General features: G+C 35.4%; 1 protein-coding gene across 4 annotated transcripts; it reads left to right on the plus strand.

Moving 5' to 3' along the window:
• The first annotated feature begins 28 nt into the window (after positions 1 to 28).
• Keap1 (kelch like ECH associated protein 1) lies at positions 29 to 25,040 on the plus strand. 4 transcript variants are annotated; one of them, XM_073084870.1, is made up of 13 exons: positions 29 to 368; positions 4,388 to 4,548; positions 7,841 to 7,954; positions 8,402 to 8,566; positions 11,301 to 11,450; positions 13,880 to 13,996; positions 17,886 to 18,047; positions 18,894 to 19,085; positions 19,546 to 19,677; positions 20,330 to 20,409; positions 21,011 to 21,216; positions 21,932 to 22,108; positions 22,941 to 25,040. In XM_073084870.1, exons 2-13 carry the CDS (start codon positions 4,393 to 4,395, stop codon positions 23,201 to 23,203), a joined length of 1,914 nt encoding a protein of 637 aa, XP_072940971.1. In that variant the 5' UTR covers positions 29 to 368; positions 4,388 to 4,392; the 3' UTR covers positions 23,204 to 25,040. The 4 variants fall into 4 exon arrangements, with proteins under 4 accessions (XP_072940971.1, XP_072940970.1, XP_072940972.1 ...); XM_073084869.1 differs by lacking the exon at positions 29 to 368 and adding an exon at positions 1,921 to 2,236; XM_073084871.1 differs by lacking the exons at positions 29 to 368; positions 11,301 to 11,450 and adding an exon at positions 1,921 to 2,236.
• The last annotated feature ends 80 nt before the right edge of the window (positions 25,041 to 25,120 follow it).

Raw genomic sequence — 25,120 nt, forward strand, 5'->3', positions numbered from 1 at the left:
ATAACTGCCATTTTGACTCATTCGCTTGATGTCACGTATAGCGCATGGAGCAGCGCTGTCATGTTGTAGTGCTCGTTCGTGTGAAATAGTTTTCTTTGTAGAATACATATTATATCATATTTTGTTAACAACTAAACATTCCTGGTGTAAAACCTTTAAAGTAACTCCTAATTTTATGTTATAATTTTGTTAGCGTCACATATTTATAAACAACTTTGTGCTTTAAAACAAACAAGACCTATTTGAAAGTGATACAAATGTTTCAACATTTATCGTTATAAAATGCTTCTAAGTGCAAATAGAAACAAGCTATCCGTTTATTTAATTGTATAATTGTTATATGAAGACAAATTTGTAATCTACTTAAGGTAAGTCGATAATGTCGATAAATGTATGCAAAATTATGATCATTGATTGCACGTCTTGCTTTGTCATTTGTCATCATTGATCAACAAATATTATCGAAGTTTGCCATGCCCAAACAAATGAATAAGGCTGAAGTCGAAAAACCTATGAAGTTAAAGACTTCCTAGGTCATTCCCATTGACATATTTTACAGATTAGATTCGCGAATCATTCAACAGTAACACCTTTTTTGTCTTCGAACTCAATTATAATTGATAACATTTGTTTTTCACCAATACTATCTGATAGTATTGAAATAAACATCAATTTAGTATGTTCAAAGTTTGGACCATTTTACATGAAAGCCAGGGAATAGTCAAGATTGAGACTTTTTTTTTCGCTAATAAATACACATTTTAGAGATGTACTCCCCTATACACTTTTCCGGCCAGGAGGATGCACATGCGCCCCCTTGCATCCTCCTGCCGGCGCCCAAGCCTGTGTACCATGACAATATTGTACTGTACATAAAAATGAATGTGATCATCCACCACACAAGCTACAAGTGACACTTGTTATGTCATAATTGAAGATCGACTCCTACATCAAGGAGTCTCTTAGAGGAATTAAAATCTTTTCTCAAAGTACCTTTTTTGTAAATCCTCCTATAAGCCAGTGCAATGAACGCACACTACTTTCTATCACAAATTATTTACTTGCAAAGATAGCAAAAAGATTTTAAGCCATTTGTAGATGTGAAACGGAACCCTATTACTAAGCCTCCACTGTCTGCAAAAATATAAAAAGTTGAAAATGAATGCGAGTCTGCATATAAGAAAGTGCTATTTTTCGACGTTTTTCGCTTTACCTTTTGAACCGTAAAAAGTAGACAGTTAAAATTTTCACAATGCATTTACTTCAACAACTGTTATAATAACAAATACTAAAAATAAAAAAAAATATGAAATTTTGGTGCTCGCAAGTGTGCGAGCTTGACTTACACTTGACCAATATTTTTTTTATAGTAACTGAACATGAGATCATTCTACATTGTTTTCATTAATTTATCTCATACTGTCATATTACAATTCAATTTATCATTATCAGTATTCACACAATTTTCTTCTGCAGAATAGATGCCTAATCTATTAGCCATATTTTATTTTTGTTAATTTTGATCTAATAAAATTAAAATATGCCTAATATTATTTATTGTATATGTTTTTTTTAATTATTTGAGGTTCTTTATTGGGGAATATCAGGCTTCATCATATAATTTCTGTACACATTTTCATAACACTCTAAACTAGTATTTGAGATCTTAATAACTTTTAAATTAATTACATAAAAACACCTACATTCAATTATTTGCGTTTAAAAACGAAAGAAAAAATATAATAGATACTAATAATTATAAGTCCAAGTGATTCGTTTAACTGATTAGTAAAGAAAGGTAATCCAAATCACATCACTCCTGCTATTGTCAAACAAGAATTTAATGTTGTGGAAGAAGTGTTTTGTAAACATTTAGCTTAGTCACTGGCTTTACCGCTACCGAAGCTACGACACCATGATACGGCAGTCAGTGCGTTCGCGGTTGCACGCCGATCGAAACGAACACGTATGGTTCGTAGCGTTTTTCTACAGTATTAAATGAGTTTACTACAATAAAACTCAAGTTATGAGTGCTAACTGTGATAATTATTCCAATAGTCTTGTTACTATTTGAAGAGACGGTTTTTTTTATATATTAAAAAAACCAAAAGTGTGAGTTATTACAGAAATCTATCTGTATTCAATCCAAAGCTTTTTAGTATTAATAGTGTTACATTTAGTGTTAAAATGAAGTTTATGCTTGGCGTTTGTAAATCATTAGGCTGGTGTGAAAATGGTAATGTATTTTATTTTTCAATTTTTTTTAATATTCTATTTTTCTATATAATCATAATTACGCACACCATATTTTTTTTTATTCCATCTATACCTACTGATACGAAATGCTACGACCCTACCTACATTGTATAGTATCGTGTGGTAACGTGTTATACCTAAAACATAACATTTTCAAAATAATAATTTCCAATATTTACTAGCCAACCATATATAATGTCGATTATATTTATATATGTATTTGCAAAAAATGCACTCATATTATCTGTCATCATTTTTCTCACACGCCTCAAGAAGTATAACTTCAAAAAACCCAACGTGTGTTTAACCATTTAAGATGGAATTTTCTAAATAAAATGATTCTTCATACGGGCCTGCACAAAAGCGCAAAAGGAAAATAAAATTATTTTAAACGATGAGTAGAAGTAGTGAGTCTTCTACTCATCGTTTGACCTCGGGACAATATTTTTAGCTAATTTACCTGTAGGTAGCATATTTATCATCTATCAAAAGCTTTTCCTAACCTACGCAATTGAAACGATGTTGAACCTTTAAATTCGATGTTTAGTTTAGCGATGTTTAGATAACGCACTTTACTTAAGACCACTAGTAAATATATTATAGAAAACGCCGAAAACAATTATTATAATACCTATTATACACATAACATCACGCACGCACTCGATAAATAGCTAAATACGATCCTAGTCGATGAGGACAAATGCATTCGTGATGAAATGTACCTTTAATATGAATAATAGATCCATATATTTTAAGCCGACGTTCATTACAAAAACACGCAGTGCCCTAATATATTCATCAACAAGGTGATTGTACCGTACTTTCTCGAATACTTCCTAAAATGGACCTTGAGTACTTTAGAAACTTAGTAGATGGTATCCGGAAAAACGCGCTATTAACGGAAAATGTATCTTCTACCAACATTACGTATTTATCATACGATAAAACGTCAACAAAATTTGTTGTTATCGACATTTGCTATCTTAACTAAAGGTAAAGTGGTAATCGCCTTTTTAGCGCATTGAAGTTCTAGATCAAGTTCAAGTTGAGGGTTAAGACTCCAGTGTGAACCTTTATTTAATATATAATATTTTTGCGTAGGAACTGATAGGACCTCAATAAAAATTAATCAGTTGACAAAAATACTATAAAAATACACAAAAAATATCCCTTTTTTTAAATCATTCATCCGGTTTAAGGTGGTCAGCCCAGTCCAAGAAATTGTAACCTTTCAATGGGTTATAAATAGCAAAACAAAACATCGACATTTTATAGCAAATGATCGACTGCAATACTATTAAGTTCCTATTGTATTCAAATTCGTTCCTTAATTATTATGTGTCACTATTTTTATACACATTTATTCAAAAAGAGTCATAAAATTAATTCTTAATCATTGTATTAATATTTATGATACCTGGAATGTGAAAAGCCATGGTATTTCATTGAGGTTCATTGTTCATCGCAAATATGATACGTTATATTGTATTGTATACACAATACAAACTTACCAAGTTTTTATATTGTTTTTAACATTGAAGTAACAAACGAGCATGCAATCCATCTAATGGTAAATAGCCACTGCCGCCCATTGACTAAATGGACATCTGTATACAATTCCATAATAATTTATAACAGTGGTTCTACATGAAGTCGATCACAGATGCGTTGCCTCAATGTGGATGCAGACTATATGTCTGCAAGATGATCACGACGCGAGACTACATCGCACATGGGCAACCTCAAGCTCGTCTTAACTTAGGATCTGGCCCGCGATACGTTTTAGATAGTGGCAAAACACACATGACTAGATAGTTTACTTTTTCGTTGACAAATTCTTGGGCCGCTGATTGCAGACACGGTATAATATTTGTACTGTGGAGCAGGCAAAGACGTTTGTGTTTTAGTTTACCTAATTTAAGGGGGCGTCTCAAACCCACAATGCGCCTTTTTCCTATGTACTCCGTCCCACGACTACCTACTTTTGTACTAGCTACAATACGCGACTTCGTTAGCATTGGTAAATTTCCCTCACTTTAAAAAAATCGCCCAAACCTGCTGTACCATTATTATCCTGCCGATCTTACTATACAACATCATTTTATCACATTGAACTTCTTTTTTGTCGCAGAAAAAATGGAGACAGACGAGGATATCAGGCATGGCAACCTGTTGGACGATATGCCCCCCATGAATTGTGACGTCATCCTGGAGAGTTCAATGGGCGCCAGCAACAAGGACATCGGCGACATGACTTTCTGTTCGGGGAACTACATACCCGACTTTATGAAGGTATTTTGACCCGCCATATTTTTTTTCTGCTACAAATCATTTTTATGTTTGTTTGCTGGGTACGAGCCTCCAATATATTTTAGGTATGCCTTTAGCATATTTGATCGTTGCTTCAATTACGAGTTGATGAAGTTGTATGGAATACGTGAAATGAATGATATCTTGAAACAGATTAAACAATTTAAGCCGTGTAGCAAGGATCAGGAATAGATTGTTGATCGACGTTGTGGAATTATTATGAAGACAGGTTTCATAAGTACGTTACGTTTAGTTTTAGTACAAAGAACACGGGCGATGACCATAAACTCTCACAGAAAACCGTGTTTATCTTTCAAGTACTAAATCTTATATTTTTATTACACTTACTGTATTATTATAATATAATACCTCTTAGTGCTACGATAACGAAGTTATGACGGAAGGGAAAACACGCTGAAGTGTTTAATGTAGGTAGTATTGACATTGCGTACGTCTCTAGTTTTACGTCCATTCCCGGGATTTGTCGTACGCACTTCCTTGCGTCTGGATATAGAATACCTTAAGTATTAACTTCATCTTGCCTCGTTAAATTTGATATCAGTCACGGTCGAATTACCGATATTTACATCGTCCAAACGTCTTGACTCTTGATAGATAAAATAGATATTATTGTTATAAATGTTATTAAAGTTAGTTGTCCTTCAACTTTCGCTTCCTACAGCGTTCCAGTGTACAACTTTGAATAAATATTTCGGCATGACTAAGCACAATGTTTATTATAATATACATTATCTACTTTCCCAGTTGTAAGTAATAACAAAGATGATGTAGTTTATGAATGACAGAACTTAATTTTAGCAGGTCACAGTCTAAACAGCATTTTTTTCATCAGAATTGCAAGATTACTAAAAGTTATTATCTTATCAACGTAGTAATTTTAGCTTAATGTAAGTTCTTGGATCTGCATGCATACCTTTCACAAAAATGTTAATTAAATAAAGTTGATGTAATGTTTAAATACTAAATTCTTAAAAAATATATATAGGGTACTAGGTACAGGTACAGTACTAGGGTAACCCATCAAAGCCAAAGCATGTTAAGCATCTTGATTTTATGTAAAATTCTTCCATATGTCAGAGTCAAATTTTACAACGCAATTTTAACCAGTTAACCGCAATCGAATTAGCTGAAATTTTACATACACGTTTGGATGACAATGCATGGTTCGCTTAGTGACATTATTGTTTATCCAATACGGCGGAAGACCCAACTTGGGGGACCAATTATTTTATATGCACATGGTTTTCTAAAAACTATACTAAAAACCTAGTCAGGATTTTTTAGTTTATTCAAATTGTAGCACTTTTGATTCGGACGTTGTTAACCGCAGAGTTCTTGGTTTGGTAGGTCAATGACTGTAACACATGAATTAATATCCTTATTGAGGACGACTGTTACTAAGATGACCAACTATATCCCGAATAGACAGTCACAGAAAATCAGACTGTCTATTTTAATAAATGCGTATTATTGTCTATGAGGTAGGTACTGAACTCAGAGTAATAATATTGTTATTCTATGGTACTGAATAATAATTGAACTTCAAGTCACGTCATGGCGGATTATTTGGTTTCGCCTAATGTTCGAATAAAGAAACAAATAGCGTTTTGTTTTTTAATAGTATCCGTTTAATATGCTATATGGTAGTGGTATAGACCTATAGGGAATGTACAAAGTACTGGGGACGTCCATATGTGTTGTGATACCGCTTATCGCGGTAATTACATAATTGATCAGGACATGAAGCCGTCTTACCCAGTTTAAAACAATAAATCTCTGTCTCAGATTGACAAATACTGAATGCAATTGATCTTTATAGTTTTAATAGAGGCAGTATGTAACGATATAATTCATTTGCATTTCTGATGTAATTTAGTACATGTATGTACAAAATAATACTTGGCCCTGTGCTTTTTTTATCTAATTCAATAGTATAATTTATGCTCAGCGTACCTCTACATCCTTTCAAATCTCAGATAATGGCGATACGTGAGTTCAACGGCTGTTGACCGATTTTCGTGATGCAAATTGTACCAACAAACAAGCGCAATTATTCTACAGCTAATAATAATATGATTGAAATTTGAAATTGTATAAACTTCGTAACCTCTGACGTACTTATCACGTCGGAGCGATATAGCAAGTTGGCATGACGCAGCAAATTTTTGTTAACGACACACCAACACACGCGCGCCGGTAAATAGAGTTATGTGAGCAACAACACAGCTATACAACCAATGTTCAAGATATTTTGTACATTGGATTATTGTAGGTAGGTATGTATCGATATCAATTGCTGTTCTCGTCTCCCTAAAACAAATAGCGTCAGCTTTATAACTCACGATTTTTCCTTAATAAAATAAACCTGTAATGATTGCTTGTAACCACTTGCTTGTAACCAACCTGTAACCCTTCCCAGAGATATTTTCAGCGATTAAGAAACCTAATATCCTAAACCTGCTCATAAAAGTCTCTAAATAATACAAATGCACCTCAATATAGGTACAGTTTTGTTATTATTATGTCACAAAACATTACTAGTCTGCAAGTTAAAATTAAAACAAGAAAATTATTCACGACCTTGTGAACGTAATCGGCGTAAATAACGTAATTTCCTCAAAGCTATACACGTATTAGGTACTTTCCATGTCTTTGGAACTCAGCTAAATGAGTGATATTATAATATTATAATGAATCTCGATAATCGATTTAATTCAGTTTCTAATTAAACTTACAATTTCAATACCGTTTACGCCCCAAAAATTCTTGTTATTATCAGCTATGTACAAATTACGTAAATATTGATTTCATTAAGTATATAATTAAAATATTTAATTGGATTGAGACATTTAAATAAAATAAAAGCTTGCAATTAAGTGATGTAATTAGTACAAAACAAAGTCAAAGAAACCCTATAATATGTACATCTTCATCCACCCTTAAGGTTTTTTAAAGAACTTTCAGTTGTATTGGGTTTCTTTATGCTACTTTCTTCATTTTTAAAGCAAATTAAAAAAGTCTGACGCATGTGCCTTTAATTCAATCCCCGGACCCCCTGATTAAGGGAAAAGGACTGTATAGGCTCTATCTCAAACCAACCTACAGATTACAATACAAGTCTATACAATGTGGTAAGAAGCCGTAATGCTTGCATGGTTGGTTATAGTACCTACAATTGTACATTGCAAGACAAATATCTCCATAAAAATGCATTCAGATTATTTAACAATAACATGTTATTTGTTGTCTACAGATGCTTTTCACAATGAGATCTCACCACATGCTGACAGATGTCGTTTTAGAAGTTGGCAACGAACTGTTTCACGTCCACAAAGTTGTGCTAGCCGCGGGGAGTCCATATTTCAAGGTGCGTTCGATGTTATAAAAACAGCTAGGAAGTTGATCCATATATATTCCAGTCCATAAACATTGATAACTAGTACAATTGAAAAAATCTATAGTTAACCACTATTCTTATTTCTTACACTCTGTAAACCTAAAAGGCATCAGAATACAGAGATGGAAAAACATGTTCCATGACTAGCATGATGATAAAGATTTTCTTTATACTTAACGGAAAACTTTTTCAGGTTGAAATTAAAATTTAACTTTCGTACCTACCCTGTATTATTATATAAAACGAACGATATAGAAAGAACGTTAAAGATACATCAAAATAATATCCAAATCGATAGGTACAATAAAAAAACGAAAAATTCCATTTAAATCACTTTTAGATTCTAAGTAATTAGCTCAATATTTTTCTTTCTAGCACGTGTTAAATGGTTGTGTAATCTTGTTAGCGTGTCCCCAGGCGATGTTCACGAGCGGGTTGAAGGAGAGCGAGATGTCGCGGGTGCGGCTGCAGGGCGTGTGTCCGTCGGCCATGGCGTGGCTGGTGTACTTCATGTACACGGGCAAGGTGCGCATCACGGAGGTCACCGTCTGCCAGCTCCTACCCGCCGCCACTATGTTCCAGGTATTTTAGTTTTCGCTAAGGATTCTACGGACTCATATTAGACTCATATAATAATTCATAATCATGATCATTTTTGTATTGTTATTTGATTATTTTTCTTAATATGTTTTGCATGTAGTTTGTACCTATAACCGACGTAACACTTACCAAGATTATTACTGTATAGCTGCCTCCAATACAATCTTATAGTGTTTATTTTGTTGGTACAACTTATAAATAAATAAGATTTTGCAAATTTCGTTTGGAATGAACATCGCAAGAGGTTTTCTGATATGAGCAAATGTTAGCAAGATATAATATAAGCGTGATTGAATAGATTGGCAAAAATTAATTACTTAAATATCTGGTGTAAGTTTTAAAATCAATAAATTCAAAACACCACAAAATCTATTTATTTTATTGGCAAAAGTACACCCAATTATTTAATAACTTTGTTGTTCTAAATATGCCTGAGAAAAATGAAAGGTAATATGCTTATTTTTATATTTTTTTGTATACTTAGGGTTGGTCCCTAAAACCTGTTCTTAAACCTATGCCCTCCGCCCTTCAGTCTGTATATCGTCTTTCTTTAAAGGAATGTTAAATTTGCTATGTAACAATATCTGTATGGATAATATTAATTTGATTATTATAACTTTGTAGATTGTATTGCCAATATCTCTAAGCCAATTATATTAGATAATACAAACCTACTTATGTATATCGTGTAATTTGATATGACGATGCAGATGATATATTGATAAAAAACAAATACTCATCACGCACGTCACGACACTGTCTATCAAACTAATCTTAACGTTTTATTGCCTTAATGTGAGTTTTCAATAACGAGTTAAAGCTGTCAAAATACCAATGTACCTACATTTACTAACTTTACATTATTTATTTACACAAAATAGAGAAAAAGTTTAGTATCATAAAAAATAATGATCGTCATCTTAAATGCAAAAGCAAAACCGAGTACAACGTATTGTGGTGAATAAATGTATGGATGACTTTTAAGAATATGTTATTTCTAAAATTACCTGTATGCAGGTATTATAAATCGAGTGGCAATTCGAGAATGAAGAATATTATATTTTAAGTCGCATTTTGACAAGATAATTGTAGTATTCATAAACCCTTCGTATTTCATTGAAATCCCATATTGAGGCAGCCCATTTGAGAAATTGTTGCTAAATCCACCATCTTGTCGCTTTATCTACTGAAGAGTTGCTTAAGCCGATGCCGCTAGTGCGTCTGGTTACTTAAACGAACCACGAACGATACATGTTTGATTTCATTCAAAAGCTATGTCATCACTTGATTCTTTGCGTTTTATCGATTTATGAGTTATTAAATAGTCGTTAAAAAGTTTAACAGCAGTTTTAACTGTCGGGTTAACCACTACTTAAATGCTAAGCTACACATTTATTCTCAAGAATTAGTGGACGATAGAGTCCAGCTCACAGGTCCTTCACAACATATAGACCACGGATCTAGTATTTCACAAAAATAATGTTCAAAGAAAATGTACGTCAGAATATCTAACATTGCCTAGCAACGCAACCACAGAACGCAACCTTTGTTAGGCATTTTGATTAGATAAATTACATCATAACCATCATTTTTGAAACATAATTAAGATAAACCCAATTTGCAGTATTATAGTCTTAAATTATATCCCATATTTGATATTCACTCAAGCAGTGTAATGTTTGCATGGTTTTATTACATGATACGACATAATTCAGGCTTAATCCACTGCTCGAGCTAATATCATCTGATGTACTACTTTCAATTTCCCATGTATCTTTTTTAGACTAGATGCTTTTGTGTATAGTTGGTTGGTTTGTTTTGAAACTAAGAGCAATTGGACAGTTGTAGTGGAGTCATGTGGAGTCTGTAGATAAACCACAGAAAATGTTATGATGTAACTACATAACAATATTCAAGACTTTTTTCCATCTTATCTTTATTCTCTAAATGTTTAAATACTTTTCACACCTTTATGCATCACGAAATTCTTCACAAAAGTGTGCCATTTTTAGGCTATCACCATAGGTTAGTAAAGATTACTCACTCCTAACAAGAAATTGTAACCAGTTTTGACAATTGAAATTGTCACTGTCATCTATTTCACTTGTGATTGTGTGACTTTTGAATTGTCACTGTCACTTGTTTGAAAAATGTTAAAAAATGTAGTTTTTAGATAATTTACGAATGAAACGATGTTTCACCGTTTTCTTCGATTTCGTGTTTTTGTACCACTTAACTGCACACATCGGCATTGTTCCGCGTAAATTACACCATGACAGCCATTAAATGGCTGACAGAATTGTCAGACGTTTAAGCCATTTAATGGCTTCCTTCAATTACAAGGTGGTGAGATATCTATAGATACTTATCTATGGCTATCACCTAAAACGGTTAAATGGTTATTTCTGGGGGCCTACCACCATCTTTAAAAAAACCATCGTATTGTTCAGGAAAGTTTCATTTCCTCCTTATAACAGTAAAATATTCTGTCATACACAGTTGAACAAACTTAAACCCTTATTAATTTGTCGCTTATCCATTGTATAAAACCAACTGAAATTGTCATATTTTGCTTAAAAAGTTAATTTTCCGTACCGTATACCCGATAACGTAGCCCTGGTCCCGGAACTACAGGGACAAACCCTCCAGACCTATTCTAGTGTGATATACTTGAAGGCAGAGGGCAAGCGACATATATCGTAGTTGTGTGTGTCAGATCTCGAACGTGATAGACGCGTGCTGCGCGTTCCTCGAGCAGCAGCTGGACCCGTCCAACGCGATCGGCATCGCCAACTTCGCGGAGCAGCACGGCTGTGCGGAACTCAAGAAGAAGGCTAATCAGTTCATCGAGAGGAACTTCACGCAGGTTTTTTTATGTATATATAATACTAGCTGACCCGGCAAACGTTGTTGCCATATAAATTATAAAATGTTAAGGGCGAACAACCCTTATCACTTACGGGCATGAAAAATAGATAGCAGCCGACTCTCAACCTACTGAATATGCATATAAAATTTAGTGAAAATCGGTAAAGCCGTTTCGGAGGAGTATTGTGACACGAGAATTTTATATATAAGATAGAAGTAGTAGACGAACATTTTTTTTTACAATATAGGAGTAGCAGACAAGCATGCAGTTCACCTGATGGTAAGTGGCTACTGCCGCCCATGGACATCCATAATCAACCCCAGATAGGATTAGATATTCCTATCTGAAGTTCGGCCACAGATGCGCCGCTATCCCTGAGGACTAAGCTGGAACGCCTCGGAAAAGTATGTCTCCCTTACCTACACCCTTCAAAACGGAACAGATCAGCGCCTAACAGTGCTGTTATGAGGCAGAAATAGGTGTGGCGGTGGTGCCACTGGAGTCGGACCACAAAGGGTTCTACCACCTTTTCCATCCAATTAATATTCAGTTGGTACTGCCTCCCATGGACATCTGCAATCAACACCAGACAAGACCAAATTCTCACATTCAGACTTTTATCAAATCAATTTAAACCAATACATCTATTTCTTAGTTTCACTTAATGTACATTATTTAAAATGAAACAATATTATTAACATATATTTGATCCGTTTCTAGGGGAATAGACAACTAATGTCTTAACAGATATTGACAACTGATCTCTCAATGGAACACTATTCCGCTCTATATTACTTTTAATTCAAGCTCGGGTTCAAACTGCTTTTGTTTATAGGTCAGTGCGTAACAGTAAAACAATAATCCAATTGAAAGTTTTAAACTAGATCATGTGAAATTAATGCCACCCAGAGCCGGGTTACTAGGCATCCACGGTATATGACCGTTTATATTTAATAGAATCTCATTCGGTTGAACTATTTGTACTTGTGTAATTATAGGAAAATTCATCGAATATAACGGTGTATTTTTTCCTGGATCACTGCTTCCTTCACACATCTCTGATGGACATTCTACTTAAGTTGTTATCGGACTTTTATAACCCAGAAACCATAAATATAACGTTACGATAATATTTGTTTTTAACGGACTACGGAAGGTAAAGTTTTTGGGCGAGTACGTATGTTTCATTTTTCGATACGCACTGCAGCCCAAGCGGCTTTAAAAATGTTAACTTATGACATATTTTGAATTGGTTAAGTGATCGACAAACATAGGCTATATTTTTTAAAATATTTTTATTATTAAAATATTTTATTATTAAATATTTTTTTTAAAATAAGTGACCAATTCTATAAATACTTAGTATTTACTTACTTACTATAAATACTTATTGTCGCAGTAATTATAGTAAGCGGCCAATGCAGCAATTTGTAAATCATTAAAAGTTCCTGAACTGAGCAATTACTGAGATTTAAGCTATCTTGTCAATCATAAAGTACATAATTATTTTCCTTTCAAGTCCTCAAGTGGATCTAGTTCACAATGACGACACATAAGCAGCTTTATAGCCTTTGCGTTATTCCCGTTATAAGTGTCATAACATTGCGATTTGGTTTTCCCCTAGACTTGTTAGTGCATGCTTTCCACTAGAAATTTTTCATTATTTCATGAAGTACTAACGGTTCAATTTAAATTAAACGCAATATTTAATACAGTACAAATTCTAAAATTGTGAGGAAAAATAGATCCTCATTGTAATGGTCAGAAATACATTACTTCGTTTTCCTTAGCACTAGGAATTTTCAACTTTAACCCCTTTAGCATATGGCGTGGAGTCAATTGGACCCCGTGAAGGATAAAGGGAACCTGTTATCTCTATCTATACGGTTACCTTCGTACCGCCGCCGGGTCTCACAGTTGCAAGTCATCGTCTGTTTATTATTATTCTGAGTGTACGATATCAGTTTACTAAACGGTTGCTGTGTTAATATTACAGTAAAATTAAATTCCCTGTCGCTATTTTGCTAAGCATTAACCGTAGTCGGTCGAATACGTACGTTTGTTAATACTTTACTATAAATAAACTCTACGTATATTAAAAGCAGTAATTCTAAATATTTATTGTAATAGCAGTTGTTTTTCTAAAGGCCTCTATATCTGCATCGAACGCTAATATTGGTTAAATTGTTGAAAATAAACAATCTTACTTTTTACTCATTCATAACTTGTCTCCAAAATTGTATGGATCGCGTATTTTCCTGAAGAGCGCTCAGTCTCTCCCTAGACCAGTAAAATATTCACACTGAGTGCGTATTAAACGTGATCGTTAAACATCGTCGAAAGTTTTCGAATACGATTTGAAGATGTAACAGTACAATATAATATTGTTTTATTTTCGAATCAATAATAAATTTTATAATTTTCAGGTGTGTCAAGAGGAAGAATTCCTGCAGTTGACGGCAGCTGAACTAATTTCATTAGTCCGAAAGGATGAATTAAATGTCAGGGAAGAGAGAGAGGTGTATAATGCAGTACTTAGTTGGGTAAGAAACTTTTTTTATAACATTAAAGTAGAAGTTGCAAAGGAGCATGCAATTCATCTGATGTTAGGTGATCTTTCCCGCCAACGGGCATCTGTAACCAATTAATATTTCGGACAGGGGTTTCCTTCTAGTCGAAGTGGACTAAGATGTTCTCTTCATTAATGTAAGCCAGCCGGCAACAATATCCTTTCCCCGAAACAAACCAGAACCAGAACTGCTTTACGCTAAAAATAGGGTTTACGTTGGTACCTCTCCTTCGAACTACACTAGGTCCTACCACCTTACAACCTCTTATATATTACATTTTAGGTTTAAGTTAATATATTATTTGCATGGATTACTTATCACACCTTTGATTTTTTCCATATTATAAGCCTAATTATGTTTACCTATACAGATTAAAATTATCAATCAGTGACACTATATTTTACAAAACACTAATATTACTATACATACTATATGCATCATAATAGTGTACTATTTTTTTAACAAAAATATATATTTATATGTCTAAAATAATTATAGTTTAAAAACTAAAAACCACGCCTAAATCGCACAAAGAAAATCGTCAATCCTGATTCATGATGATCCTGATGAAGAGAATGGGATAAAATTATTAAAAACGTGTATCGTCATCGGCTCTTGATAATTGTTCAAAATTTTAAATTAATCGGACCGTTCAAAGTGGGTAAGAATCGAGTTCAAAGATTCCGTTACATACATACATACAGGTCAAGCTAATAGAAGCGTGGTAAAAATAGATAATGAAGTAACACAAACTACCTGACCACTACCAATAAGGAGCAAATTAATTTTATTTAGAGATCGAGTTCACCTAGTGAAAAGTACCTATCCTACGTTTGTTATGTCGGCTGATAATTTTTATCAGTGAATACCTAATTCAACTTTTAAATAGAAATAACTTGTCACACAAGGTGGGAATGATGACAAAGCAAGAAAATTGTTGACATATCCGTGCGATAACATTCTCGATCGTATACGCACAAGTGCTTAATTTGGGCATGAATAAAAGATTTTTAATCTTACATAACACACTTCAAATTCCTCATTTTTGGCCATTCAATGAGTCATAACATGACATGCGATTCTTGGTTCTGGTACTTCGCGGATTTTAACATTTTCTTTATGAGTAATTTGCTACACTGTCCATACGTTTGTCATGTTTAATACCGACATAAGATATCGACAAGAAGCATGACGTATTACCCTCCTAAGCATTTCAATAGCTTATATACTATGTTGTAGGCTATGCTTTGTTTACAAAATCATTAAGGAATGCAGAATTTTAGAAAAGCCATATTGCTTTTATATTGTACCTACTAAACACGTGTTTATTACAATTCTGTAGATAACGATGGCTTTCAAAAAAGTGTTGGTCATAATAAAAGTGTTTAATATGTATAGGTTGCCTTGCAACAATTACAATCATAAAATTTAGTCGGAATTAACGGTGTAAAAATTATAATAATAAACTCGTTCAAATAAATGACACAGCAAATATGACTTACATAAGTTACACGTACTTAATCCCCAATCGCGAGGCGCTGCAAAACAAATTTAAATAAATAAAATAATGTTATAATTTAGATAAATTTACTCTAGTCTTCTGAATATGGATCCTGAAGCCTTAATACGGAAAAAAAGTTATTTGTGATTGAGAGTAACAAGACGTATTGTAATTATATATTGCAGTTATTAAATTTACTACTGTTAACTGACCAGTACCTTTTTTAGACCACACATCATTTACATTTCAATACCTCAAATCTATGTTAAATATCACCTCATGATTTAGAGCAATAATATTGTATGCGGCCGTCAGCTATTGCGTAGTGAAACTTGTTTTTATGGCATACTTTATTGCATTACAATAAGAATGTGATATATAAATAAAACATTATACTTTTATAATATGCTATATAAATAAAACACCGATATATTATGTCCACCAATTGCAACTTTGTTTTTGTTGAGGAAAAGAGAAAATAAGTTGAATGAGTAATTTAACATTAATCCCATAGTGAGTACTTACGTATTAAAATTGCTTCGCATGAATGAATAGCAAATTTTCACAATCCAAAGGTAAACGCGTCATCCGTGTGCAAGGAAACGGCTTTCAGAAAGAAAACATAGTGAATGACTCGCTGGCAATTAAATCTTGTTGCTACCTCAATAGGACCGTTATAAAAGTTTTGCAACACTTTAATGTAATGACTTCTTTAAAGTTTGTGATTTTTTTATATGTTAACAAAAATAGCTTAAATTATTCAAGATTAAACTTTTTAAGTTTAAGTTCTCGGTACAAGTTTAAATATATATACGATATCATTCAAACTATTTGTGCTTCATATTTTGTCTTTATTTAAAATAGGGAAATCCCCTCAACAATCCATATTAACACGATTAGGTTTGATTTAGTTTAGTTCTCTAATAATCTCCAATATCTAATTTAGCTTCGTCGAGATATCGTAATAGAGGAAAACTAAATATATCATTATAGGATATCTCAATATGATACAAAATAATTAATGATTGAATGATTCTACAAAATAAAAAGATTGCGATAATGTTTTGCAAATGACTGGCAAAATTGTTGTCTTTTCTTTATTGGACTTTCAGTACATTTCATTACTGATAAAACTTTTGCACAATCATTTTGCAAATCTATATTGAATTTGATATTCCACTTGACGAATTATATTGTATCAGTATGTGTGTGTGTAGTACCAATACCAAAAATATATATACGAGTACATTGTTTTCTGTTTTCTTGTTTTTAAAGCTAATCATAAATTTTGACGTAACAATTATGTAATGTAAAGTCATCTTACCTAATTATTTATGATAAAAATACTTAGTATTATCATTAAAACATTAAAAATCCGTAGATTTTGTGCACATAGTTGCAGTACGTGACAAACAACTCGTAGCCAATAAAATTATGATCATTTGCATTGATTACTTGCCTATTAATGTACGTCATGAATAACCATTTCTTTATTTCGTATATAATCTGTTATCTCGTAATCGAGTGCCCTTGAGGAACTCCGGTCTAAATCGGTGTTACATTTTTATCAGTTTATTGACATTAAGAATTATTAACTTAAACTCAAATTCCTTTACTAGAGGTGAGAAGTTCATGGGCCTTAGTTAAGCTGTTGGTTAAGTCCTTTAAATTGTTATTAATTCCATCATTTGGAGGAGATACAGATACATTTGGAGGGTATACTTAGGTACAAGTTGAGTACCTACCTAAGATTATTACCGCTACTAATTGAAGGAAATATGTTGCTTGAAACAACATACTACACGCTATATTTCGAAGAAGCAAAGGAATATGCAGTCTCAGATGGTAGGTGATCATTGACATCCTACCCAAGGAGTGACACCGATGCGTTGCCCTTGAGGACAAAGACTCACATTAGCGTGTCGCGAATCTATAACATTTTTTCCTCGAAAAATCGCCCAACGCGCCTAACATTAAGTTACGATACGTTCTCACTCCAATAAATAAATAAGTGAATACATAGATTAGTAAAGATTACTCACGCCTTACAAGAAAATGTAACCAGTTTTGACAATTGAAATTATCTTTGTCATCTAAGTTCGTGTTTTAAAAATATTAATGTGTAGTTTTTGGATCGTTTACGAACGCAACGATATTTCTAAGCACTTTTCTTCGATTATATGTTTTTGCAGCACTTAACTGCGCATGTCGACATAGTTCCGCGTAAATTACACCATGACAGCCATTAAACGGCTGACAGAACTGTCAGCCGTTTAAGCCTTTTAATGGCTTCCTTCAATTACAAGGCGGTGAGATATGTATACTTATCTATGAGTGAATATATGTTTTGTACGTTCGCAGGTGAAGTACGACGAGGACCGGCGGCACCCGCGCATGGAGCACATCCTGCAGGCCGTGCGCTGCCAGTACCTCACGCCGAGCTTCCTCAAGGAGCAGATGAGCACGTGCGCCGTGCTCAAGAAAGTCCCCGCCTGTAGAGAATATTTAGCTAAGATATTTAAGGTAAGTCTTTTGTTCTCAATATTTTTGCGTTTAATGTATTATTACGTGTATCATCTGTTGTACTTGACATATTTTGACGGTTGTTTTTCGTCATCATAACCGATGACACGAATTACGAAACGCAAGGTACAAAGACTGTTAATCCGAAAATTAATTAAGTCCTTTTATTACTAATTTGTTATTCCAATCATGTCAATAAACGATTGACATTACGTAAGTTCCGTTTCAGTGTAATGGTGATTCAATAATACTTCATATTAATATGCGTCAATAAACATTACGACTATAATTTGACGTCACTCATTTAGTACTGATTTATTACCTCTTAGTCAATCTTAAAATTTCTTAGGTTCAATAAGTACCACCGCACTCGTATTTGATTTTCCGACATCCTTTTGGGTTAATATTATTTAATAATATAAACATATGCATTATAAACATATGCATATTTTCAAACCATACGTATAAAATGTTATAGGCCTGCGCGCACGAGATACAGCATTGCTCCGCAAACATACTTATTTGTTCCTCAATAAAGATAACTTATTTTTAAATAAGAAAAACAAGAAACTGTAGTACCATGTTAAGTAGCAAAATCAACGCGAATTCGACTGTGACTTCGTAAGAATCAACGGATTTTGTGGTTGGCTGCATTTTTCATTTATCATCGAATGGATTATACGTCAACTGGCGTGAAAGTAGAAAATTGCTACTCTCACCATGAAAATTGAATTACCTTGTCCTACCAGTCGAAGCATTTACTATAATAAGTTTAAGTGCTATAAAAGCTAATAGTGATATTAAAATTGTACTTACATAATACATATCAAAAATATATGTTGGCAGGATCTGACGTTACACAAGAAGCCGGTAGTGAAAGAGAGGCGGCCGAACACGCCCCGTATCATATACGTGGCGGGCGGCTACTTCAGGCACTCCATAGATCTGTTCGAGGCGTTTAATCTCGACGACAACTGCTGGACCACGCTGCCCAGGCTCACGGTACCGAGGTCTGGGTTGGGGGCTGCGTTTCTAAAGGTTAGACTATCTTCACGATTGCATTGTTGTATATTATTATTGTGAGTATCTTTATTGGTCCTGGTTAGTTCTGGTTAATCCTGGTTAATCTCTGAAATGGGTGGACCGATTTTGACGGGACTTTTACTGGCAGGTAGCTGATGTAATCAGGAGTAACTTAGGCTACTTATATTTTAGAACTATCTATGCCCCTGTTTCTTTTTAACGCGGGTGAAACCGCGGGGCACAGCTAGTATATAATATAGGCTCTGGCCAAGGCAGGTTTCGTATAACAGGCTCATTTTCATTAGTTAATGTTTGCTGACTTTCTATGCTCGACCTCACTTATAGGCCTCCTGTCCTATTCGAGAAGGTGTACAGATGGCAATTAACTGACTGATGATGCACGTTCCCAGTTTTCATTAAATAAAATAGTATTATATAGGTCCGTACTTCAGTAGCATGATTGGTCCGTGTGCAGGGTATGTTCTACGCGGTGGGCGGGCGGAACACGTCGCCGGGCTCGTCGTACGACAGCGACTGGGTGGACGTGTACAACCCCGCCACCGAGCACTGGCGCCCCTGCAGCCCCATGTCCACGCCGAGGCACAGGGTCCGTACACACACACATTTTGATATAGAAGTAGCAGACGAGCATACAGACCACCTGATGGTAAGTGGCTGCTGCCGCCCATGGACATCTGTAATCAACCTCAGATAGGATTCTATATTCCTACCTGAGGTCGGCCACAGATGCGCCGCTACCCCGGAGGACTAAGCTGGAATGCCTCGGAAAAGTATGTCTCCCATACCACACCCTTCAAAACGGAACACAGCAACGCTTAACACTGCTGTTATTAGGCTGAAATTGACGTGGTGGTGGTTGTGCCGCCTAAGTCGAAGAGTCACAAAGGGTTCTACCACCTTCATCGACGCATATCGACTAGCTCCGATTACCTTTTTTAGAGCTGTGGAAGCACTAGTCCCCATTTGAACTTACTAAACTTTAATAAAGTTAAATTTGATTGCTTAATTGTCACTGTGGTTACTTTGTCTTTTGTAAAGGAAGTGAGTTGCGAATCTCAGTAGTTCTTTTAAACAAATATAAATTCACAGTTGTGTTCCGAAATATGAGTTGTCTATAAGTGTTTTAAATTCTAATTTACTAGAAATATTAGTGCAATACATACAGCAATACTTATCACCACGATATGCTTAAGAAAGTGCAGTTTTTATAATTTATTAGGTATTCTAACCGTCTTCAGGTAGGCGTAGCAGTTATGGATGGATTACTGTATGCAGTCGGTGGTTCCGCAGGATCTGAATATCATAAGTCTGTAGAATGGTAAGTGTGATAAAATTAATAAAAATAAAATGTCAAAATCATTTTAATAGAAATTCTTTATCTCATTCGTGTTGAGTATACACTTGAATAAGTAAATAATCCTCTATAAGAAATTAAATCTAATATGGACAAAAGGATACTGGCCGAAATTCACGAGTCCATAACATAGATAAGTATAGATATCTCACCACCTTGTAATTGAAGGAAGCCATTAAATGGCTTAAACGGCTGTGTTCAATTGTTGCTTCCTTCAATTACGGCTGTGCCATTAAATGGTTTAAACGGCTAATGGTTTAATGGCTGTCATATTGTTATTTACGCGGAACAATGCCGACATGCGCAGTTAAGACGTGCAAAAACACGAAATCGAAGTAAAGGTGCAGAGAAATATCGTTTCATTCGTAAATGATCTAAAGACTACATTTTTTAAATATTTTTCCAACACGAAAATAGATGAGAGTGACAATTTCAATGGCCAAAATTGGTTACATTTTCTTGTTAGAATCTTTACTAATGTATGGTCCATAATAATAACTTTGGGGCATTATTCACTGATGGAATGTCCAATTGCAACGTTGAACCGTATGTCCGTGTGTCCCAGCTACGACCCCGAGAAGGACGCGTGGACGTACGCGGCGGCGATGGGCAGCGCGCGGCTCGGCGTGGGCGTGGCCGTCGTCAACCGCCTGCTGTACGCCGTGGGCGGCTTCGACGGCGCGCGCCGCATCAACACCGTGGAGTGCTACCACCCCGAGAACAACCGCTGGAGCGAGGTCGCGCCCATGCACGTGGCGCGCAGCGGCGCCGGTCAGTACCAACACTAGTTTTTTATTTTATTTTTTTATAATATAGGTGCAGTTGCAAGTACAGTCCACCTGATGGTAAGTGGTTACTGCCGCCCGTGGACATGTGGCGCCAGGTTGCAACACGCGGTTGAAATGCGATATAATTTTTATATTTATAATTGTGTCAGCGCTGTGATCGGCAGTTATTGATTGCAGTCGGATTTTTCCGCAATTGGTAACTTAGGTTTATTAGGAGGACTGATGTGGCGACAGGTTGTAACACGTGTTGCACGTTATAGTAACTCTTGTTATCTCAACATTATTATTTATGTAAGCATTATCCAAAAAGATGAGAGGTGTCAAGGGACACCCGGATGGAACGAAGTTCCTTTCGATTAATTAGTGAAGGAATTGTAACAATTATTATTAAAAATAATAATAATAAATATTTATTTTGTACAAAAAACCTGTATACAACTGTACTTAACAAAAATAATCATCGCGACACCACACTGTTCAATGCGAAATAGAAAGACGAAACGAAAATAACTGTTTTGCTTTCTATGAGAGAGAGAGAAAGAGAGAAAGGCAGAGAATCATGCGCACGCCGCATGGCTTACAACTATAGCAAAAAGTGTCGTTACTTTTGGTCTTAATTTTTTGCGTCTAGCCCCCCTTTGAAACGCGCGATAAGGAACTTGATTCCAAAAATTTTATGTAATGTCCCTGGTATCCAGGCGTGGCGGCACTAAACCAGTACATCTACGTGGTGGGCGGGTACGACGGCGCGCAGCAGCTGGCGTCGGTGGAGCGCTACGACACCGAGCGCGACACCTGGGAGGTCGTGGCGCCCGTCCGCGTCGCGCGATCCGCTCTCTCGCTCACCGTGCTCGACAACAAACTGTACGCTATGGGTGAGTACCAGACACTATCCTATACTCTGTCAGGGTTGGACAAAATGTTTCTTAAAAATACAATTTTGACCATCCTCATTACTTTTTTTTTATAATATAGGAGACGAGCATGCAATCCACCTGATGGAAATTGGCTTCTGCCGCCCACAGCCATCTATAATCAACCCCAATAAGATTAGATATTTCTACCTGAATTCGGTCACAGATGCACGGCTACTCCTGAGGACTAAGCTGGAAAGCCTTGGAAAAGCACGTCTTCCTTACTACACCGTTCAAACCAAAACACGCAGCGTTTAAAACTATTCTTATGAGGCAGAAATAGGTGAGGCGGTGGTGCCGCCGGAGTCGGACCACAAAGGGTTCTACCACTTTCAACTACTCACTTGACTGGAAATAGGCAACGCTGCTTATTTTTAATATTAAATCACTTAGTCCCCTTGTGTGATATTCACTTGCAGATAATGGTTTAATATAAAGACATCACAGGATAAATGAATTACTATGCCATATTGAAAATATAGGAATATTACGTTTGTTTATTATAACAACGAATTAAATATTGTTGTACGTAATAAGTTTTTGAAAGTGATTATACACATACACTCTCACACGGACGCACACACACATGCTCTTGCACATATATACACACAAACATATTTAAGTTATTTTCGTTTCAATGTTCGTTTATGTAACGGGAGAAGACGCTGGTTCCTGAAACACAGTTTCAACTAACTCAGGAACCATAAGCTTCAAACTTTTGAAATGTACTTACAATTTTTGTGTCTCCAAAGTTATTATTTTATTATATAATATTATTGTCGTCGATTGCAAGGCGGGTACGACGGCACGTCGTTCCTGGACCTGGTGGAGGTGTACGAGCCGAGCAGCAACACGTGGCGCGCGGGCACGGCGCTGTCGTCGGCGCGCTCGGGCCACGCGTCGGCCGTGTGCTACCAGCTGGTGGCGCCGCCCGAGCCCGAGCCGCCCGCCGCGCCGCGCTCGCTCGCCCGCCGCGCCGCCGCCGCGCCCGCCGACGTGCCCATGCCCAACAACATCATCGGCACGCTCTCCAACCCCGGGCCCCGCACCTCGTAGCCCCCCCCCGAATTGCCTCGAAGCCGGCGGTCCGCGCGCCGCCGACGTGCCCATGCCCGACATCATCGGCACGCTCTACAATAGTCTTGTCTAGTTCGCGAACGAACTAGTACAGAAGAGCGATGAACTACGCGAACTAGATCCTGGATTTCCCCGTCCATAGTTCCTTAGCTCCTAACTGAACTAGTAAAAAATGACTTAAACCGAACGAATGTCGTCATATTTCATGAATACTTTATATGAATCAATAGGTGTATCCTGTTGCGCACAAACATTTTAATTCATGCATTCCTTATTCTTATCAGTCTTATGGCATAACTAATCTACAAAATTAAAATCTACAAATTGATTCAAAAAAGCAGATCTTTCGCCCTTTTACTTCATCTGTTCTTCAATTCCCCACTGTTCGGTAAGCAGAACGCGAACTAGATTGAGCGATCCCAGTCGCGAACTATTACGCCCAAGACTACTCTCCAACCCCAGGGCCTGCACCTCGTAGACCCCTTGAAGCCGGTGGTTCGAACGGAAAGTGTGATTGTGGTTACGATTGAAATAAACTTGAGTGTCATAAGACACTTGTGCCATGTTTGACCTCGATGTTCAGTGAATGCTAAATTTAATAAAATAAAAAATTACATGTATCTTCCGCTTTCTAAAATTATTACATTCTATACTTTTAGAAGCTGTTTTGCACAGCATAGATTCAATTACTTATTATGAAAATAACAAGGCTTTTGCTATATTTCCTAAATTAGAATTAATATATTTCCCAAAATCCTTTTTTTTATGCTTTGTTACAAGTATTATTTGATTGCTTCCAAACAATTGTAATGACGAATAACAAAAAATGTACCTTATATGCGCAAAAAATACGAGTTTGAATGGATTTAAAATTGTTTAAATTGACTTGGCATTTAATTTCATTTTTAATTAATGCACGAAGCTGATTCCTTTTTAAAAGGCTAATTTAACTACATAATTTACATTCCTTATCCAGTTTTCATAGAAAACCTTTATTTTTGACGCGACATTACAACCCGCTCGAAGTATATGTGGACTTAATGAATAACCTTTTATAAACATGATTAAGTTTTTTATGTGATCAACAATTTCGGACCAAATATATTGATATCTATTTGGAAATTTTAACAAAGGTGCAATCAAACACTGAGTTCACCAGATAGTAGTGACTGCAATCCAAGTATATCACTGATATAAAAAAAATTGGAAGCTTCAGTCTCTTCACAAAAGGAATGGTGATTTCGATCGTTTGCCGGACTTTTAGTATGAGCTGACTTGTGTCTTTATCATAATTTATGTTCCTAAAAAATCTTGACATTTTCATTGGATAAACCTTAAAATATGACTCTTTTGCATCGACGGTTGTAAAAAAAAAAAATTAGTAACATCACCCATATTTATTACTATAAATTCGAATAAAATAGTTGAAGTTACATGTTGTATTTTCGGGCGGGTAGTGTTTACACATTTTTAAGAATAAGACGAAGCTATCTTTTGTAAGATAGATTTTTAAGGTGTTTATTTTGAAGTACTCTTTTACAAATCTTTCAGGTTCTTGTGCTGTTTTATGAAATATTAGCATGTAAACAGTAGAAAATGAACTCGAATTGCATATGGCCTAGCCAAAAATGTATAATCAAGGAACAACTGCCAGGTGATCATGTGACGTAGTCACTTTACACACAAATAATGAACTTTATGTATATATGTGTAGTTATGGAAATATATGAAATATTTAAACTGTGTAAATATTGTACCTAGCTTAATAACTACTTAGGATTAGAGTAAGGACAATAAAGACTGTTATGGGAATTAATCAGATATTTTATTTATCTATGTTATACATATTAAATACATCCCTTAGGTTATAATATAAGAGATCTTTATTAAATCACT

The sequence above is a fragment of the Epargyreus clarus genome, unplaced genomic scaffold, assembly GCF_041222505.1.
Source record: "Epargyreus clarus isolate Ecla_fem2 unplaced genomic scaffold, WU_Ecla_fem_2.2 ptg000021l, whole genome shotgun sequence".
Lineage (NCBI taxonomy): Eukaryota > Metazoa > Arthropoda > Insecta > Lepidoptera > Hesperiidae > Epargyreus > Epargyreus clarus.

Coding starts and splice junctions, on each gene's coding strand:
- Keap1 (XM_073084869.1), top strand. CDS start 2,188: ATGAAGTTTATGCTTGGCGTTTGTAAATCATTAGGCTGGTGTGAAAAT. Junction 18,048..18,893: donor ATTTAGCTAAGATATTTAAG/GTAAGTCTTTTG, acceptor ATATGTTGGCAG/GATCTGACGTTACACAAGAA. Junction 19,086..19,545: donor TGGGGGCTGCGTTTCTAAAG/GTTAGACTATCT, acceptor GTCCGTGTGCAG/GGTATGTTCTACGCGGTGGG.